Here is a 21,029-nt window from a genome sequence, read left to right as displayed (position 1 = left end):
TCAAAAGGAAGTACTAAATGATCATGCTGTAATAATGGTGCCATAGCAGCATATATAAACACACCCAGGAGGACCGAAAAAATTTAATTTTCTTTCTGAAATACGATGGACCTTAAAGGTGCATCCAGACATGCATGGACATTTGGTTCCCCGGGAACAAGCAGCAGCAGTGCACTGTGCACCACCACTACTTGTCCCTGGGGAACACTCGTGCCACACGTGCTTTGGCATGCAGCAAGTTGCCCCAGGTGAGGTAGGGGAAGCTGGGGCCAATGCTGGACAGGCACCAACAGCCTTACCTGAGTTCCTAGGGGCCTCCCAGGGCTGCAGCTGTGGTGATTCTGCCATGTGGAGCCTGGCTAGCAGTCAAGTGTGGCTTCAGGGGGCCCGGCTTCGCTTTTCAGAAGCACGTGCTGGCCGAGCATACATTGCTCCAGTTCTATTTTCTGTGAGGGTTTTTTTGACCCCTGGAAAAAACCTGCAGAAAAAAAACTCCCAGGGCAGTGCACACTCAGGCAGCACACCCTTGCAGTGCAGAGAACTCCTGGCTGTGCAGTATGTGGCACTGCAAATGTGTTTGCAGCACCACAAACTGCACAACTGCGCTTGCCTGAATGTGCCCTAAGAGCGCACACTGCTTTAAAAGCAGGAAATGGAAACTGTTGCACGGAGGCTATGCAACTCCTCACAAATGAATCAAACACTTTTTTCTTTCACAGATATTTAATTTTCCCCTATAACCATCTACTTCAATTAACTGCTGCCTCAAGCAACTGCCTTCAAGTATCTTTTCTCATGGGCACAATTAATTTTAGTTTCCCTGCATGATCCCCCTATTCCCTCTTCATCACTGACTGCAGACACATTATATATAATCTTATTATATTTTTTTCTGTCCTTGATATAGATTGCAGCAAGTCACTTCACCCTCTCTAGATTGTTAAAATGATCCACTGTGAATGCACAACTTCCATTAAGCTTACAGTTAGAATCCGTATGTCTGCCATAAACAGTATTACTGTTAGGGTCATTCCACATCAGCATCCATTAGAAATCTTTTAACCTTTAATCATCCTTCTGGCTCTCCAGCAGTGCTTTACATTCTCTTCTGTTCTAGAAAAGAGAATTCTAATTTACAGGGAACTAAAGTTATTAAGACAACAACAGAAGGGAATGTTTCATAAAGAATTTGTGTATAGGAGTAAAACAAAGTTATATAAATCTAACTATGTAAATCTCCAGCTAAAAGTGGCACACTTATAATTATAAAAAAGATTCTATGGTCCTAAAAATACAAAATAAAAATTGTATGACCTTGGCGAATAAAAAGACATTCAGCTGACAACTCTTTGCATCTGCCAACATTTCAAAATTAAATGTCCATGTAAAAGTTTGATTGTTTCTAATATGCTGTTAAATCTCTTCCATTCTTCTAGCAGCAACTCTTCTAATCTACAATACTGCAAAGATTCATGGAAGTGCTTAATTTTACACATGCAAGAGCACTGTATTAACCAATGGGATTGTTATCATTAAGTACACAGATTTGAAGCTTTGGGGCACTTAATCCTAATTCCGCAATGGGAGCTCTGCTATTGTCTGAAATAGAGACAAGATGGTCCCCTTAGCTTTCCTATAGCAGCACCCACTGACCTGTGAGTCTGCCAGAAACACAGAGATATTGTTGCAGTCTCTAACTAATGAAGAAATTTAAGATCCAGCCATAGAGCACAAACATACAAGATCATGCTTATTTCATCCCTTTATTTCTCTTCCCAACAGTCACTTAATTCTTGGTACCCACAGATAGAGAAATACAATGCCAGTCTTTACAACTTAATGTTCAAATTCAGCAGCATTGCTCTAAGCCAGTGGTGCTCAGCCTTTTGGTCCCAGGGCCAGACGAATGGCACAAGCCAAGTCCACAGGCTGAACTGGGCTCTGTACACCAGAATCCAGCCCCACTCCACTCTAGCCCCATGTTGCCTCTGTTCCACCCTGCACTGCAGGATTGGACCTTGTGTCACCCTGGCCAGTCTCACACCACCTCTGGCCAGCCCCATACCACCTCTGCTCAGCCCTGAATGCCCAATCCCCAAGGCCAGGCAATCTGGCCCATTTTTCTCCCCAAGGGTCCAAAAATTTGGCAGCAGTGGAGCGGCAACTGATGCTGCCACTAGGGCTGTGCAAAACAGCTATGTTTCAATTCAGTTTCCGATTCGGCCATTTTGGAGGGACAGTGATTCATTTTGGTGTTTCAGATCACTGTTCTGTTTCAGTTCAGCTGAATCTGTTTCAGGGTTTCAATGCTATTTCAGTGATTTGGCCATAGACTATAATGGGGAATCACTAAAATACCTATAACTTGGTCTTTTTTTTTTGTTTGTTTGTTTTTTTGCAGATTTGGATAAAAACAGCGGGAATGGTAGCCCCTTCTGAGGGCATGATGCCTGCCAAGCTCAACAGAGGAGAAGGGCTGGCCAGTGGCCATCCAGAGCAAGCATCTCCTCAATGCTATGGGTGACCTCACTCACCCTGGGAACGCACACCCCTTTCCCTCCACCTTTCCCACACTGGTCCAGGGTGGCCTGCCTCTACTTCTGGGAGACAGAAGCTCCCCAAACTTCTCTGGCAACAGCACTGAGTTCCCCTGGTTCCAGATCCAGCTCCTCCTCTGGCACTGGAAGGTTCAGGCCAGGAACTGAAATTGGGGTGGAGGAGACTGTCATGTTGGTGCTTGTTATGTTGGTGGTGCTGGAGGTTATTATTATTGCTGGTGTTAGTGGAGATGGGGCAGGTGCAGACACTGCTCCCACCTTCTTGCTGCCACTAGCAGCAGAAGCCTCATGCCTGCTAGGGAAGATGGTGCATCTAAGTTTGGGGGCAGGGGGAACTTGCAGTTCTCTCTCTGCCCCCTCTCACTCCCCTACCAGAAGACCTGGCACCTGCCTTTCCAGCACACTTCATGTTTGGTGTGCTAGAAAACGTGTGCCTGTGTGCTGTGTATGTGTAGTGCTTTCCTGCACATGATGAGACACTGCCAGGCAAAGCACAGCTGTCTTTTTGTTTGGGGTGACAAAAATCACAAGAATAAATAACAGGATTTTGGGGGAAGAAATATACAATGGGGATGGTAGGCAAGGGTAAGTGGGAAGGGATTGGCTAATGGCTGACTACAACTTGGCAGCAACAGACTACCTACTGCTACCAGCCTAGACCCTTCAGATGCTATGCTCTGCTTCTCGTGCTGCAAGAGACAGATCTCACAAAAAGCAGAGAGCAGTTCACAAACAGCCTTGTATGTTCTTTCTCTGTCCCTCCCCCAGAGCACTAGGATTGGAAGGGACCTCGAGGACACATTGCAGATGCTGGCCAACTACAGATGTTAATATCAGAGTGGTCCTTCCCCCTCTCTTCCCCCTCCCTCTTCTGAGTTTCTGTTTCCCTGCAAACCCACCTCCAAAACATTCCGAAACATCCCAAAACGTTTCAGATGGTTCCATTTCATTTCAGAGATGTTTCAGAGCCTTCCATTTCATTTCAGATCCAGTGTTTCAGATGCCAACAGGGCCAAAATGCCTCCGAAACAAAACCACTGCCAAAGTTTTGCACAGCCCTAACTGCTACCACACACCACCGCTACATGTTAGGACTGTGGGGAGCCCTGCAGGCTGGATAACATAGGTCCGTAGGCCAGATGTGGCCTGCGGGCCACAGGATTGAGCACCACAGTGTAAGAAATTCTGCAAAAAACAAATTTTCCCAGCCTTTCCATTGCTACTGAGAGGCCAAAACTGTGCCAAAATTTTCACATTTAAAAAGTGTGAAAGTCTGGGTGGGAACTATAGACATCATCCATGTATCAGCTACTACCTAAAGATCTGTAGGATCTCTCCAAAAATCTAAGAATAATTGTGTGTTAGCAGGACTACACATCAATAAATGCTCAAGGTGAAAACAAAGAATCCTAGTTAACTTCACCTTTAAAGGCCAAAGTGTGTTCTTGAGGGGAAATAAAAACCCTAACATTTAAGAAAGAGATATTAATGAGTTTTAGCATTAGGTACTCATGCAAAACATTTACTGTAAAAAACCCACAACCACACAACAACAAAAACCTCTCAAGAAATCATTTGTATTTCTACAGTGGATTGAAGATCCACTATTAGTGAAGGTCAAAACTGGTCACTATATCCTGTTAATAATTTAAGCTAATCAACCTTTCAACCACAGGAGAACAGTACCTCCAGTTTTGTGTTAGGATGTTTCATAGGTTCACAGGCTGTAAGGGACCTCAGAAGATCATTGGGTCCAGCTGCACCAGGCAGGAAAAACAGGTGGGGTCAGGTGACCCCAGCAAGGTGACTATCCAATCTCTTCTTGAAGATTTCCAGGGTAGGCGATTGCACCACCCCTGGAGGGAGATTATTTCACAGTCTAGACACCCTAACTGTGAAGTTTTTCCTAATGTGGAGCCTGAAATGGTTTTCCAGGAGTTTGTTGCCACTACTCCTGGTTTTCCACAAAGACACCCTCGTGAACAGTTGTTCACTGAGCCCCTGATGTACACTCCTGACATAGTGGTAAACTGCTATCAACTCCTCTCTCAGCATTCTCTTTTTCAGGCTGAAAAGTCCCAGGTCCCTCAGCCTTTGCAAAATAATACACATTTTGTTTCATTATTTAATTAAGCAGCTCCTGAAATTAGTGCTTTTGCTTTCTTTGATTGCATAAAAATGTTGACATGAAGTAGAAGTGAAAGTTTGAGCATTCTATCTTAACTTTGAAGAGAAAGTCAAGATGCTAAACGTTTCAGAACATTACAAGATCTTCAGTAATGAAAAAGGTTATTGGTATAAATGCACAAAAAGTGACAAATTAGATAAAGTAGGATTCTGACAATTAAGTCTTAAAATGTGTATAAAGGCCCTTTTTTACAGTTCAGACTGGTGTAAGAGTGCCATTGATGCAAATGAGAATCAGGCACAGAATTTTAAACAGATCTGTTTCTTATGCACATTTATGGCTGCATCTGCTGCTCTCTTTCCCAAACAAACAAACAAAAGTCGTTACTATTTTTCTTCCTCTTAGCATGGCAAAGCATGTACAGCTATGAGAATGTGGGTTCCTTTCCAGCTGATGCATAACAATGAGGATGTAATTTCATACTGGAGAACCAAATTCTGTTTTCAGGGCTGTGCATCAGTGAGACTACTGAGAGTTGCACAGACGTAATTTCAGGGTAGAATATGAAGACAATGACGTCTTAAGTGATCTGACTTCCAGAGTCCTTTATCATGAGTAACAATGCATCAGTACAAGAGCTTACAGTACAATGAAGGGTGTGTGAGTCGTCCACAAGCCCTGGGCGCTGTCTAAGGAGGGGGGCAACGCAGTGATGCTAGAGGGGCACCTTACCCTCCTATTCCCTATGCCTCTTTCCCTCCCACACCCTACATCTTCCCTCTAGCAGCTCTGGCACTGAGGAGGATATAGAAGCAGTGATGGCATTCAGTGTAGGAACAATGTGGAGATTGCAGCTGTGGATGCAGAAATGTCATCTTTTGCCATTAAAAAGCAGTGCTTAAATGACTGTAATAAAAACGAGATATACTGTACTCCCTCCCCCACCACAACCAACCTCCAGCTGCTGGTACAGACAAATGAACAAATAAAGGGTGGGGGGATTTACTGCACTTCAACTGTTCCATGGTGAAATGTGAGTGGCCCACATGCCCACCCTTATGTTCCGAAATGTAAACCACAGTAACTTACTCCTCTTTCATTCTCAGAGAAGACTGGGCACAGGGATAGTTATCCTGGAGTAGCTGACACACCATAAAGCCCAGCTCCCTTTTGACTTGGTATAATTTGCTCATTTGTCTGTAGCCTTAGAGGAACATTCTCTATACTGGGACACTAGCTAGGGCAGCACAAAAGTGGGAGCTTATGTTCAAATGTGCACGTTCATATTCCTGGTCTGTCCTGGAGGCAGGAAAGGCCTCTATCTAAGCTAGAGAACTCTGGGGACCTTTCAGTTAAGCAGCTTCCCCAGCTTGCTCTACAGGCTATGCTGCCTGGAATCTGCTGTGCTGTGAATTTAATCCAAATACACTCTTCCAGCCAAACCCCACTTCTGGGCACTTCCTGTACCTACCTGGTGAGGGGCTCTTAGAGGTAGCCTTATCATTACCTTCTGTCATTCCTGCAGTGGCTGGGTGCAGAGCTTTTAGCACCCCTTTATACTGCACTGTCCCTTTTATCTTGCAGATAGGACTGGCCTTGGGGTGAGGAGCCCACGCTCAGACTTTTGTGATATCACGTTTAATTTGGACACATTTAATAAGGATAGTATGAGCATTGAAGGCACGGTCATGTCCATGATAACAATAACTTATATGAATAGGAAAACAAAACACTTTTGGCCCAACATTCCTGAAAGCTAATAAAAAGATACTAATGCAAACATTAACCAGATGCATGAAAATACATGTTTTCCAGGCTCTGTCCATTAGTCTCCGCCTATAAAGAAGCTTTTGCTATTAGTTATTTTACCAAAGCACCTCACTGACTTTTTTTTTTTGTTTTTTGTTTTTTAATACCAGAACCAGCCTTCATTTTAGGATAAAAGAATCTGATTCTACAATGCAAATTCATGCTAAGAATGCCTTCTTTATTCGTTATCTGAAATATGGATGAAAGGCAAACATGGAGTTAAATCATCTCTAGAGCACAGATGTAGCAGACATGTTAATACATTATGTATGACATAGCAAATAATTTATAAATTCTTGGAAGCTGAATGTTTTTATGATATACTGCCAGAGTGCTGGCATATAGTTGAAGGTGGAGGTTATGTAGTTGTGCATGAGGGGAGAGTCTGATCCACAGGGAGGATAGAGGAATGCTTTCTAGAGAGTATTGTAAGTAGGGGCAGATGACCAGGAGACCAGCCTCAGGGACTGACTTAGAGAGGGTACAGCTTGGCTACTGCAGCTGCTGCCCTGGCCACAGAACCTGCTTGCTATTCTTTTGCTGTACATACAAAAATAGTTCTGGCTTGGAAAGGATACAAATCTTGCCTCCGTACTAGTCATGCTTTTCCTAGTCTCAACAAACAAGGAAAGTGACATTTCTAAAGTTAAGGACTTTTTAATGAAAACAGAAGTACTTGTGAAGATATATGTAGCAATGTACATTGATATTTGGTACTTTAAGGAAGAAGAAAAGCAGTTATGTTTTCACTCTTTTTGAAGACACTATAAAAAAGAAACTGCAGAGTGGAAGGCAGTTGCTGTTTATTATGGTGCATGACATACATACAGTTATCAGCCAAGTTAATAGCCTGTCACAAGCCAGTTTTTCAGCTGTAGCATGTCACCTAGACACCACCATGCCAAAATCTAGTCATAGTATGTAAGTAATGTAGTAAAAGCTGAGACACACACACAATGCGTCTGCTTCCATACTGCAATATGGTATTGCTTCCATATAGCATACCTCAAAGTGCACTCAGTCACGTTATAAAACATTTATTTACAGCATGTTATGTTCCTTCATATTGCTTGAAAAATCTAGAAGACTAGATACAATTGCTCATACAATTAGTTCCATTAAAGTCAACAGGACTATTCATGTGGGTAAGGACTGCAGGGACAAACTCTTATGTGGACAAATCGGAGAGGGTCCACTGGAGGGCAACAAAAATGGTGAGGGGGCTGGGGAACATGACTTCTGAGGAAAGACTGAAGGAACAGGGCTTATTTAGTCTAGAGAAGAGGAGACTGAGAGGGATTTAATAGCAGCCTTCAACTACCTGAAGGGGAGTTCAAAAGAGGATGGAGATGGACAGTTCTCAACGGTGGCAGATGACAGAACAAGGAGCAATGGTCTCAAGTTGCAGCAAGGGAAGTTTAGGTTAGATATTAGGAAGAACGATCTTACTAGAAGGGTGGCAAAGCACTGGAACAGGTTACCCAGACAGGTGGTGGACTCTCCATCCTTGGAGGTTTTTAAGACCCAACTAGAGAAAGCTTTGGCTGATATGATCTAGTTGGGGATGGTACTGCTTTGAGCAGGGGGTTGGACTAGATGACCTCCTGAGGTCCCTTCTAGCCCTAAATTTCTATGATTCTATGATCTTGACAACAGAATAATATTGAAACCTAGGGACAGATTACCACAACATGAATGGTGCTCTTTAGAAATACAAACCTAATTCCCTCTCAGCTCCTCCTCAACCATGTTCTCTCAAGTTTATACTGTGCCAGGATTCCATTTTTATGCAGATTATTAGAATTTTGACTTCCTCATTGAGATAACAGTATCATACAACCACATTCGTCCTAAAGCAAACTTGAAATAGGTTCTAAATCTTATTAGCTTTGTGTTTGTTATCAACAACGTATTTAGAGTAGATTTTGGACCTTATGATGTCTTCTACACCAATCCTAAGTGTTTCATTAAAGACTTCATGTGTAATGGTGACCGATTTTTAATTTTGTCCTAAATAAGTAGATAAAGTTGACACATTATTTAGCAAATCCTAGTGTTTTCGTCTATGTACTAGAAAGGATCATTGTAATAGCTAGGGAGACCATGTGTCTCAGTTTGGCCAGATTTCATAGGTCATCCCAACCTTTTCGTGAAAAATGAAGCAAAAGTCCAGGATTGGCACCTCCCCACCTACACGTGCCTACTGTGGCTCCTCTTGAGAAGCAGCTAGACGCTCCAGGGGCAGGATGGGCTGAGCGTCACTCCTCCTGCTTGGGACTGGTCAGGGTAGGGAGGGGGCTGGGGCCAGGGTTCAGGCAACTGCACAGCATGAGCCCAGAAGGCTTCCCGATACCAGCAGCCTTAAGCCCTGCTGCTGCGGCCACTGACCAGGCCCACACTATGTGTGGTGGCACAGGGCAGCTGCCAGCAGCAGAGGGAGGTGTTGTGTGGCCATGCAGTGCAGGTTGGCAGAACATGGAGGGTGCTGCACAGAGACCATTCCCAGCTGGATCCACCCTCTGTGCGTGTGGTATGCAGCACGGCTGCAGGTCTCCATGTTCTCCTGCTACCCCATTTGCCATCAGGGCTTCTATGTACAACAGAGTCAGGGCTGTGAGAGTTCAGTGCCCTCACGTGCAAATGTGCTGCACAAGAGCCTGGCTGGGACCCTCCGTGGGTTTGTGTGCATCCATGCAGGGAGAAAGATGCAGAGGCATGTGTGCATATGTTTGTGTGCAGAGGGCAGCAACCACCACGGGACAGGGGAAAGCAGGCACTGAGCTTGATGGTGCTCTGCACGGGGACCAGGCAGTGGGATGAACGCCCAGCAGCACAACAACTTCACCCACACATGCTGTCTGCTGGGCTGGAGAAGGAAGTAGGCGTGTGCACATGTGCCTGTGTTCATGTCTGTGTCTGTGTGTATGTGTGCATACACTCACACATGCAACCTGGATTTCTTTACCCCCATCCCAGATTTCCTCAAAAATAAAAGGGCTGCCCTACAGTAATCACTTAAAAATTAGCTATTTGTAAGTCAATTAACAATTTAACTTTTTAAGGAAGCTTTGTTTTCATATGGTAAAGCTGTTTAAAACTAGATGAGATTAACATAGTTGATTTTTTTTTCTTGTTTAGAATCATAAAAGAATTAATCATATCCAAAAAAATGAAAATAATAAAAGAAAAGGAGAGCCCCCTGCTAATTCTCTAGTCTATGGAGGAGTAGTAGTATGCAAGTCAAGTTTACTTTGTCTCAAACTTCATCACAGTGAATACACTGTTACAGTGGGTACATATTGTTGTTTCCAGAAGGAAATGTGTATATCACATTTCTCTATTTGTAGGGATAGAAATGTAGCTACACTGGAATTACAAGGGAGAGAGGGAATCACATACATTATTGGCATTTATTATTTGTTAAGCTCAATGTTTTCAATAAGAAGTGAATAGGGTCCTTGCCCTACTAAGTTTTATGCACTGTGCAGAATTTTAGCTATAAGTTAATGCCAAATGTGAGTACATGATTTTCTGATAAGGAAACAACATTAAACTAAAATGCCTTACAGAGTGTGGCAGTATTTACTGGATGATCAGCACATTGCTCACCCAGGTTCTAGGAGAAAGAAATGTCAGGATACCTAGACTCTGTCAAAACATCACTGCAAGGCACTAGGAGCCCTGTTTCTGTTTAGTTATTGATTACTCTGTCTATGGTGTAGGCTGGAGAGAAAAGTCGAAGTCTTTAATATATGTGTTACTCTATGTGTTCACAAAGACATTTTGGCATATATAGGCCAAGACAACATAATTCATTTCACTATCATAATTTACTTTGATACCATGTTTCTTATCATCCACTGAAGCTAGTTTCAGTGGGAAAAGGTTAAAAGCTTCATTTTTACATTATAGTTTTCCTTCTGCTGGTCAAAAACAACAAATTCAAATTTGCTTTAGAAACCCCCCAAAACAGACCTAGTTTCTAATTCCTGGGGGTTCTGTTTAGCACGTCATTCACTTTTCAAAATTTTCACAGATTCTCTTTTAACGGCACTTCTTTGATTTGAATTACAAAGAAAATAATTTCCCACACATCAGCTGGGCTGTCAAGTAAGCATATTTTAATGCTTTCCTCTTAAGGTTTATTTAGCTATTTGTTTTCTTTTCTCCCTGATGTGCTGTAATCTCATTATCAATTTATTCCTTTACTCTGATATGCACTTAAAATGCATGGCTGACTTCCCACACAGGAGATTGGGTTTGGTGTATATTTGAACAAGAAAGCCCAACTTGACAATGCTGATGGTTGATAAAGCATACAGCAAATGCTCACAAAGCACTCCTTGATCCCCATGCCCATTCTTGTTGTTCACGACCTAGAAAATTCTCAATAAACATGTAAAATGAAATTTCCAAAGACTTTTAAAAGTACTACTTGTAATAACTGCAGGTGTTTATCCAATGCACAGTCTTATTTTATATTAAATCAAAATACTTTAATTGTTACAGAAGGTCAAAGAACTGACCTACAAAGTTTTCTACAGTTATTTTATGCAGTTTAACAATTAAACCATAGAAAGACATAGTGTATACAGTAGCTGTAGACAAATTTAAAAAGCAGAAAAAATATAAAGCTATAAATGTCCAGTGTACTATAAATCAATATAGATTAATATCATGAGCATCTCTCCCTTTATTTCTAAAAAACAGGGGATATATATAGATTTGTGCATTGCACATGTGATAGGCATACATACTATTACACATTTTATGTATAAAATTACATTTCAGTGGTCAATTGAATCCAAAATTACATTAAAAGGTGCCCCTCTGTGTTCAAACCAAAAGACAGATAGGCATTCTATATCAAATTTTAGTCAGCAGTGTTCTCCAATTTTAAAAAAGATTATTTTTAATCTGTACAGCACATTCAGTGCAAAGGATGTTTGTCACCAACTTGCTTTGCTGATCTCTTCCAGCAAAATATTGATAGTACTATTGAATCCTAGTTACTTGCTGTTTTTTCTAAATACTGGCCCCCACTATTTTCACCCTCAGCCTTTAAACAATCATTTCAAGGTAATAATCTAAATGTGGGGAAAACTAAAGAGTTGCTTACCATTCTGATCCAATTTTTTTCCTCTAGAATCCAGCAGCAAGGAGCTGTTGCTGTTGCACTGCTTACTAAAGACACCAGAGGCTTTGGAGGCAGAGGATGTTTTATGTGGTTAAAATGTATCACCACCAATTATATTTCAGTCCCTCTCAGTTTCTAGTCTCAATGCTTTGGAAAACAGCCAATCCAAGCAATAAGGGGAAGGTCTGCAACAGGAAGTCCCACAATTTTCAAACAAAAGCCTTCAGAAAATTTGTGCCTCTTGCTGCTTGGCTTTTGTCTACTATACTGTATAATAAACCTTGGGCTCCCTCTTTCCTCCTCCTCTTTTTTCAAAATGAGATTCATATATTGTGCACAGAAGGGACTTTAAACCCTAGCTGGGATTAGGCATAGTGCAGACAGGCAGTGTGCCAAGATAACGCACACTGCTCTGCCAAGCCACCTGAATCCTGACTTGAAACACCCCAGTATTGCAAGCAGGGAGTTCTCCTAAGCCAGAGCTCCTCACTCTGCCAAACAGTGTGACTGTTGTATGATGCAGATATAATGCCCACGGATCACTAACATGAGGCCAGCATCGTTATTTCACAGATTTTTTTACAAACATTTTTCTCTTAGTGAACATGATGACAGCCTTAAGAAAACCTTGCACAGAAATTCTGAGCAGCAGTAAACCACTGTAAAAAGAAAACACTGCAGTTTTCATTTGGCTTAAAGCTTCCCTTTCTGCCCTGATGAGTCCTGGTGACTAGGAGAGCCCTGAAAAAGTTAAAAAGAAAGTGGCTCCTTCATACCTTGTTTCTTCTGCAGTAGCACAGGAACCTTCAAAAGCCACCTCTGCAGTGTTGTAACTCACAATTGTTAATTATTATTACTACTGCTGCTGCTACTTAAGCACCAAGAAATACCAGTTCTGCATCAAAACCACATTGTGCAAGGTGGTGTAAAAATATAGAACACAAAGACCAGGTACAAACATTACATTTTTACTGGTCTAAGTGACCAGAAACCATTCTAAACCCATAACAGAAGAGAAGTTTGATGCACATAGACTAATTTAAAAAGGGGGAACCCAGTCTAAGATAGACCTGGATCAATCTGTGCTCAAACTTAATCGATTTTGGTTAGATGGGTGCATCAAACTTCAGTATCAGTTCCTTTTATCACTGTCTGGTGGCATCCCAGGCTCCTTTGCAGCCTCCTGCTAGCCTTCTCTCACAGGGAGGCATGCTAGCACTCACTCAGTGCTCAGCTGCTCTGGCCAAGTGCACAGTGGGCCCCACCTCTGAGCTGTCATACAGCCAAGTCAACACAGACTCTCTCACCAGCCCTGCCTCCTGCCTCCAACCAGCTGTCAGCCACAGGCAGGCAGTAGGGAGAAATGGGGATGAGAAGGGAGATGCCTGTGTCGCCTACACAAAGCGCAGGACCTAGGCACCCACCTGGGCTGGGGTGGGGTATGTGGGCCTTGCAAGGGGGGTGGTAGCCCCTGTGGGGGCCATTTGGCTCCCATTGGGGGCCCGTATCCCTTGTGTGGGGGTTGAACCCCTGTTGGGGGTCCATACCCTTTGTGAGAGTGCCGAACCCCCTGCTGGGGGGACCAACCCCTTGTTTGGGGGCCAAATCCCCTGTTGGGGGGTACACCACTTGTGTGGGGGCTGAATCCCCTGTTGGGGGCCCATACCCCTTGCGTGGGGGCTGAAACTCCTGTTGGTGGGCTGAATCCCCTGTTGGGGGGCCGAACCCCTTGTGTGGGGACCATTGCTCTGTGGGAGTGCAGCAAAACATGTCTTCATAAATTCATGAAAGATGTATTTAGAGTTCACCCTATTATTATGATAAGAGACTTGCTTTAACACTGTAAGATATAGCAATAAAACATTGTCCAACTGATCACTGTCTCTTTCTCGCTCTCTGTCTTTATAGTAGTATTTTGTTTTACTTGTGGAGGAACATGGATTTGGGGGTATTTTACAGAATGACTGGGATTTTTTTTATCAGGGATTTTTCAGTTTTCCAATAGGGAACACCAGAATTCCTGCTAGGGAGGCCAGTGGCAGGACCCTGCCTGCTCAGAGCTGGCACCTTGGACCCAGCTCGCTGTGGCTGACCTCTTGGACAAATGAGGCCAGGAGGACATGCTTTGACATTTTAAAGCAGGCCACCACACCCAGAACATCTTCTGGGTGATAGCTGCCCAAATGGCTGGGCAGTGGCACACATGGCAGTAGTGCTGCACAAAGGCCAACCCTGCAACCGCAGTCCACTGGCAGCTGGCCCAAAGGGGCAAATGCCTCTACTGGCTTTGCAGTCCCCATCCACGTTTGGCAGGTCACAGCCAAGCAGTAGCCCCCACTGCCAGAGTGTTGCTGTGGGTAGAGGGGGCAGGGAACTCTCAGGGCTGTTTCAGCAGTACAGCTGGCACAAGGGGTAGTGTCCACAGGTAACAATTGGCTGGGCCCCAGAAGCTCCTGAGAGCAAGTAGCCCTGAGCTACTTGCCAGGGCAGCTTTTTATACTGCTGAGGCAAGGACAGGGAAGCTTTTTATACTGCTGGGGACAGCACAGGTGCTGGCCCTGGGCTCTAGCTGCCCCTGGCTGAAGATCCGGGAGGAACCAGGCAGGATTATTGTGCCCCAAGTGGCACAATTTGCTCCACAACAAAGTGCATGTCCGAGCATGTGCACTGAAGCAAAAAGCCTCAGCTCAAATTTGCACTGCTTCTATTTGAGCTGCTGCAAGCACATGTGCTTGCTCGTGTGGATGCACCTGAGGAGTTTACACAATTATACCAACATAGTAATCCAAGTGTAGCTAAACCACTGGAGTAGCACCATTATGAATCCTAAGCTGGCACTTCATTTCCATTGTAGAAATAGTGTTTTTCAGTTTAGTATAGAATATTTCCCAAATGATCAAAGCTAAATTTGAGAAGACACTTGTACTGTAGAATAGGAAGGTCCACACAAGGAACTTGCAGGGAGGCTGACAGGCCACTTCACAGTAAGCATTGTTCCAGGCAGATATCTGTGCACATCTGATCTTCCTAGTGATCCACCAAATTCAGTGAAAGTTTTGGTTATTCAGATAATGCAGGATGAGACCCTAGTCCCACACTGAACTTAGATTAATGATGATCCCATCAGCGCAATTAAAATAGGTTGCATGTTGGTAGACCTGACTCCTCCACAGACTCAGCCACATGCTGAACACTATACTGCTGATCCCTCGGTGAGGGTGAAACAGTCCTATCCAAGGAAGCAGACAGATGAGAGGTGACCAAAACCTGCAATTTTTGTTCCACACAAAATACCAGCCTTTTGCCAAATGTTTTCTTTTTGAATTAAGATAAGAAATAGCTCAGTGAAAAAAGTTCAGAACAATTTTAGTTTAGTAGCATGGAATTTTAGGGGTTAGATCAAGATTTCTGTCTCTGTCTGTGTTCATGCCATGGCAGCGCCACATGGGACCGATAGTTCTGGATGCTTCAAAGTTGTCATTCCCCAGATTGGGCTTGCTTCACATCCAGGCTCCACCTGACATTATAATGGCACAGGGAAAGGCAGCAGCACATAACAAATAATATGAGGTCTCTGGAGACCTTACCACAAATAGCTACAAAATAAATTATAATTAAAATAAATCAAGTCATATTGGTAAAGAGGTAAATACATGCATCTTGGAGCACCATTGACTTCAGTGACAGGGATTAAAAGGAGTCAGTGTGCCTACAGCTATTCTAAAAATTAGCAGACCACAGCAAACAAAAAGCACCACAACTACTGAATGAAAATGGAAACAAAAAAATCCTAGCTTTGCACTGAAGGATGGATTAAAGGACATGAATAAACTATACTGCCAATGGAAAAAAAACAATCTAATCAACTAAAGACTTTAATTAGACTCAATTTATCTCATTTATAAAACAGATACTTCCAACCACTTCTCTAAAACATCCACATAAATGAAGATCTCAATCCATCTTGTTAATTAGGATCTATATGAAATAAAAGAGACTTCATCTTTCAAAACCCTTCATAATAGAAGATCCTACTGTTGTTACAGTACCTGCTCTACAAAACAAGACTCCATCCTTCAAAACAGAGGATTCAACTATTGCTATAATACCTGTTTTTTAGAGTCAATGGTTATTCATTATTTTGTTTTTATAGAGCTATGGATCCAACTCACATTTAACTATTATATTTTGTTTGTTTATATAGGACTGAGCCCTCTTTTTTTGCAGAAACTGTGTTTCTTCTGTACTTAAAAACAGCCTAACATGCTTTTAAACAGCAACTGCTTAAAGAAATGGAAGGAAGACAGACAAATAAATTACTGCTTCTTGCCAAATGTTAGCAGCAAGCTCAGATGATACATGTAGGTGCAACTCTATTTAAACCCAAGCTGCACCTGCTTACACCAGGGTCTGAATGTCATCCAATAATTATAGCAGGTAAAAGTCTGCCTCTTTTGAAGTCATTAGGAGTTTGACAACCAGTGGAACCAAGATTTCTTGCAGCCTTTTCTGACCACAGTAAATGTGTGTTATCTCATTCCAAGGATGAGTGACAGAGAAATTCAGGAGAAAACAATACAAATAGAAGAGTGTGCTTTTAAAAAACTCACTAGGTGCGTACTTGCAGTTTTAAGCACACAAGCATACTTAAAAATCTGGCCCTTTATACTTACTAGCACGAGTTACAGCCTGGCTTGGTTTGTGGCAGACAGTGGTTCGAATCCTATTTCATCTGAAGGCATCAAAGTGCTACTTACACATCTAAACACAGACTACCTGGGCATTTTTACATGTGTTCCAGAGGTGGGGGGGAGGGGGCACTTTAATTAGAGCAGCTCCAAGAGCTGCTCTAATTAAATCACCTGCAGCATCTTGTGTATCAGCATCCTCTCACTTCAAAATAGCAGCAGGGGAGCTTTAATTAAAGCTCGTGGAACAAGCTTCAGTTAAAATACCCACTATTGCCATTTTGAAGGGTAGAGATGCTGATACACAAAAAAAGAGGGCTGGCTGGAGCGGACTAATTAGCACACTCCAGCAGACTCGATTAATTGAGTCTGCTCTGATGCGCTGTAATTACAGTGCATCAGAGCAGCCTCACTGCATGTGTACAGGTGCCTACTGTTAGAATAGTGAGGCAGTGGAATAGGCTGCCTAGGGAAGCTGTGGACTCTCCATCACTGGAGGTCTTCAAAAGGAGCTACTAGATGGGGATAATCTAGGTATAGCTATACCTATGTTTATTTCCTACGCTTCTGGGCTTTGCTAGCTGCCCCATACAGCTGGGAGGAAATTCCTTCCCCACTCATCCTTGCCACTGCATTTGTTATGGGGTTTTTTTAAGCCTTCCACAGAGGCACTAGGTGTTGACTGCAGCTGAGGCTGGGGATTTTGACTGGGGTGTGCCAGTTTTCCTGTTTAGACTTAAAGCCAGATGTTCCTGGTTAGAGGGTCTTATTCTCCACTAAGTCAAACCAATCGTCATATTTGGGGTCAGGAAGGAATCTTGCTCCTGGTATGGACCATGGAGTATTTTGTAGTAGGAGCTGTGGTCCTCTTCCTGGGATCTCTTGAGCATATATTAACACCCTTAACAGCAGCAGGCTATTAGCCACTGTGGTCTCCCTGCTCTACACTTATGGCAGGTTAGAGTGTTGTGTTTTGTGCTGTGTCAGGATTGACTGTGTAATTTTGCTAAGAGATTAGATTATGGATTTGTATAGGATGGTTTGGAAAGGGGTGATCCTGCCTCAGGAAGGGGGTGGGACTAGGCCACTACTGAGGTCCCTTCCAACCCCACTTCTCTATGATTCTGTGAGGCATTTCGGCAAATTACATGGATTTAATAGGGAACCTATTTCCTCCTTCCCAACAGGTCTTGTCCACACTCCTGGTTCCAAAGCTGTCTTCTGTTTTATCCAATGACTAGCAAAAATGCAGGAGCACCACTGGCACCAGGTATCAGCAACCAGGGCACTCTCTCTCTGAAGGCGGTGACCTCCTCACTTAGCTAGGCTCCTTCTGTCTTGATCTCCTTCTGGCTCCACATATCTTTCTTTAGTGATGACCCACTGGCCCACCTGTAACAAAAGGGCTGGAAGGGGCCAGTTGGGTCTGTCTAGCTCAAGACTTTGTGCTTAGAGCACTTAGCTAAGAAGTGGAAGATGTGGGTTCAAACATTTTCAGCACGAGGCAGGCTCTAAAACAGCGATTCTCAACAAGGATGCCACAAGATTGTTTGAAGAGTGCTGCAGGAAGTGTGAGGAGATAAGGGAGGTGTGAAAAGATAAACAGATAAGAACACGTTCAGGCTCTCCCTGCCTAGTCAGTCCCCCAGCTCCACTGCTTGGTCCCTCTGCAAGGAGATAAGCACTGGACAAAATGAATTAGTTTCTGAAATGGGTTGCAGCTCAGTTAACAAAAGTTATGGAGGGGTACCTTGAGTATAAAATGCTTGAGAACCACTGGTCTAAAACTAAGCAAGTATCCTAACCACTAGGCTAGAAGTTAAAATGTGGGAAGTCTCCCCTCGCCTCCCTTGTAGTCAATCCACTTGGCTGCACTTTCAAGAACTTACGTTGAGATGTATGCCACACCAGACAGACTAGGGTCACCACAGAGTGCACATGGCTATCATGGATCCCTGCTCAGCACACTTAGAAGGAAAGTCCAGTCTCACAGGCAGAACACACATGGCACATGTGCGTCTCAAATGTCTACATTTAAGTGCAGAAGTAACACTGAGGTACCTTTAGGCAAAATACGACATCTGAGCCTCCAGATATAAAGGACCACCTACCAGGACAGCATGCTGGAGCTACCCAATTGGGAGGTCCCACCACAGACAAGCAGATTGAAAGCACAGAGTTCTGCTGAATTTCCACTTTCCTAAGTGAGAGTTTCTATGAAGGTGCTAGAACAAGACCCAATATACCATATATTGTGTACATTTCTCACATTTGGCTTTAACATGGCAACAGAAGTGTCAAGATCCCTTTTGTACACAACTGTCTCCCCTTGTTTAAAGTTTATCATATCACCATTCCTACTCCTGCAGGCAAGCTAGCCCACACATTGGAGCTACGTGCTGTAGATTTTGTAGCTCATCTGATGCAAATAGAATCTGTAGAATATAAAATTTCTTGGAACAAAACAAGCTGCTATCCTTTAGAGTTCTGAAGTGCATTAAGTATAAATCAGTACAGTGCTGTCTCCCTGACTGTTCAGACAGGCAGCCTAAACACTATTTGTTCTAAGATGAGCGAACAACTTAATCCCCCAATAATATATCTGTTGCAGTGATTGTAAAAGTGCCTAGCACCACTTTGAACATCAACATCCCTGTCATTGCTTATCACTGCAGTTGATGACACAAGGAAGAACAACACCTGCAGAGGGACTGTGCAGAGATGGACAAGCATAGAGAAGAAGGGGAAACAGGGACCAAGACAGGAAACCAGAGAAGGAAAGCAAATGGAGGTAGGAAGGAAGAAAAACAGAAGGGCGAATAGGAATGTCATAAATTTGCAAGTATACTTTCCCACTGAGTGATGCTGAAACTCAGACCACGGTACTTAGAAAATTATAACAACAAGAATTATAATAAGTGGCCGGACTCTATCATCACAGCCCTGAGAAGTATTTTACTTTGCAACCTCAGGACCACATTAAGATACTAACAGAATTCACACATCAGAATTAGCAACACTCCTCAAGGGGCAAGGAAACATGGGTGCGAGGATGTACCCTTCAAGCCTTATGCATTTAAAGTGATTTCCTCCTGAAAAACACAGCTTCACCCACTGAAACTTCAAAATTCCACCTGCTGTGCTAAAAAGGGACTCATTTATAGGAAATCAAGACAAACTTACTACAAAAATATCATAGTCTACCTTTAAGCAAACTTCCCAGTGCCATGCATGAGACATTTGTCAAGGACTAACCAGAGAATGTAGTTCTAAATGTATATGCCATCTTATGGACCATAATTAAACATGGAATATGGCCCCCTGCACAAAAGGACATAAACACTACGGGCGCATCCACACATGCAAGCATGTGCGCTTGCAGCAGCTCAAACAGAAGTGGTGCAAATTTGAGCCGGGGCTTTTTACTTCAGCGCACGTGCTCAGACACGCACTTTGGCGTGGGGCAAATTATGCTACTTGGGCAAAATAATCCTGCCTGGCTCCTCCTGGATCTTCAGCCAGGGGCAGCTAGAGCCTGGGGCCAGCACCTGTGCTGTCCCCAGCAGTATAAAAAGCTTCCCTGTCCTGGCCCCAGCAGTATAAAAAGCTGCCCTAGCAAGTAGCACAGAGTTACTAGCTCTCAGGAGCTTCTGGGGCCCAGCCAATTGTTACCTGTGGACACTACCCCTTGTGCCAGCTGTACTGCTGAAACAGCCCTGAGAGTTCCCTGCCCCCTCTACCCACAGCAGCAGTCTGGCAGTGGCGGCTACTGCCTGGCTGTGACCTGCTGCACACCTGCCAAACGTAGATGGGGATTGCACGGCTAGTAGAGGCATCTGCCCCCCTCGGTCAGCTGCTAATGGACAGTGGTTGCAGGGTTGGCCTCTGTGCGGCACTACTGCCATGCATGCCTCCTGCCTGGCCATCTGGACAGCTATCACCCAGAAGATGTTCTGGGTGTGGTGGCCTGCTTTGAACTGTCAAAGCATGTCCTCCTGGCCCCATTTGTCCAGGAGATCAGCCACAGTGAGCTGGGTCCAAGGTGCCAGCTCTGAGCAGGCAGGGTCCTGCCACTGGCCTCCCTAGCAGGAATTCTGGTGTTCCCTATTGGAAAACTGAAAAATATGCACAAGGGGAGGGGGCCTTGGGGTGTCTGGTGGAAGGAGGGGCCAGCCACGGCAGGGGTCAGGGGAGCTTGGGGAGTGGGCAAAGCCATTGGGGGTCCCCCCCATTGTCCCCTCCTGCCTCCTCCAGCCATCCCAATGGCCCCCACACAAGGGGTTCAGCCCCTCAACAGGGGGTTAGCCCCCACACAAGGGGTACAGCCCCCCAGTGGGAGCCAAATGGCCCCTGCAGGGGCTACCATGCCCCCGCAAGGCCCACACACACCACCCCAGCCCCCCAATGGCTGCCCCACCCAGCCCGAGCCACCATTCCTCCAGACCCTCCAATGGCTGCCCCACCTAGTCTCACCCCCCCAACTTGCACCCCCAGGTCCCCTAGGCTACCCCCAAACCCCAGGCACCATCTCTTAAAAAATATCTCAGAAAAAGAACAGAAAAAAAAAGGGAAAAAAAGCCTCTGCTTACCTGAGAAGCAGGGGTGGGGGGCCCTGCGGGGCCATTTGGCAGAGCCCCCCAGGCAGCACAGGACAGCGAAGGGGCAGGAGGGCCGAGTCTGGGGCCTCTGGAGCTGTTATCCTGCCCCGC

General features: G+C 44.3%; 1 protein-coding gene across 2 annotated transcripts in view; it reads right to left on the bottom strand.

The window, feature by feature from the left end:
* Positions 1-21,029, bottom strand: part of PLD5 (phospholipase D family member 5) — a 388,941-nt gene that overhangs the window by 287,412 nt on the left and 80,500 nt on the right. Inside the window, exon 1 of one of the 2 annotated variants that reach the window (XM_019527435.1) lies at positions 11,615-11,869. The exons of the other annotated variant lie outside the window; for it this stretch is intronic. Within the exon in view, the coding sequence (XP_019382980.1) occupies positions 11,615-11,617 (3 nt within the window). The 5' untranslated portion in view covers positions 11,618-11,869. Of the gene's footprint in view, positions 1-11,614; positions 11,870-21,029 lie in introns of those variants that run through there. 2 annotated transcript variants of the gene reach the window in all.

This window comes from Gavialis gangeticus, unplaced genomic scaffold (genome assembly GCF_001723915.1).
Source record: "Gavialis gangeticus isolate Ggan-Ray unplaced genomic scaffold, GavGan_comp1, whole genome shotgun sequence".
Taxonomy (NCBI): domain Eukaryota; kingdom Metazoa; phylum Chordata; order Crocodylia; family Gavialidae; genus Gavialis; species Gavialis gangeticus.
Note: the sequence above shows the minus strand (reverse complement) of the source record. Positions and strands in the feature narration are given on the sequence as shown.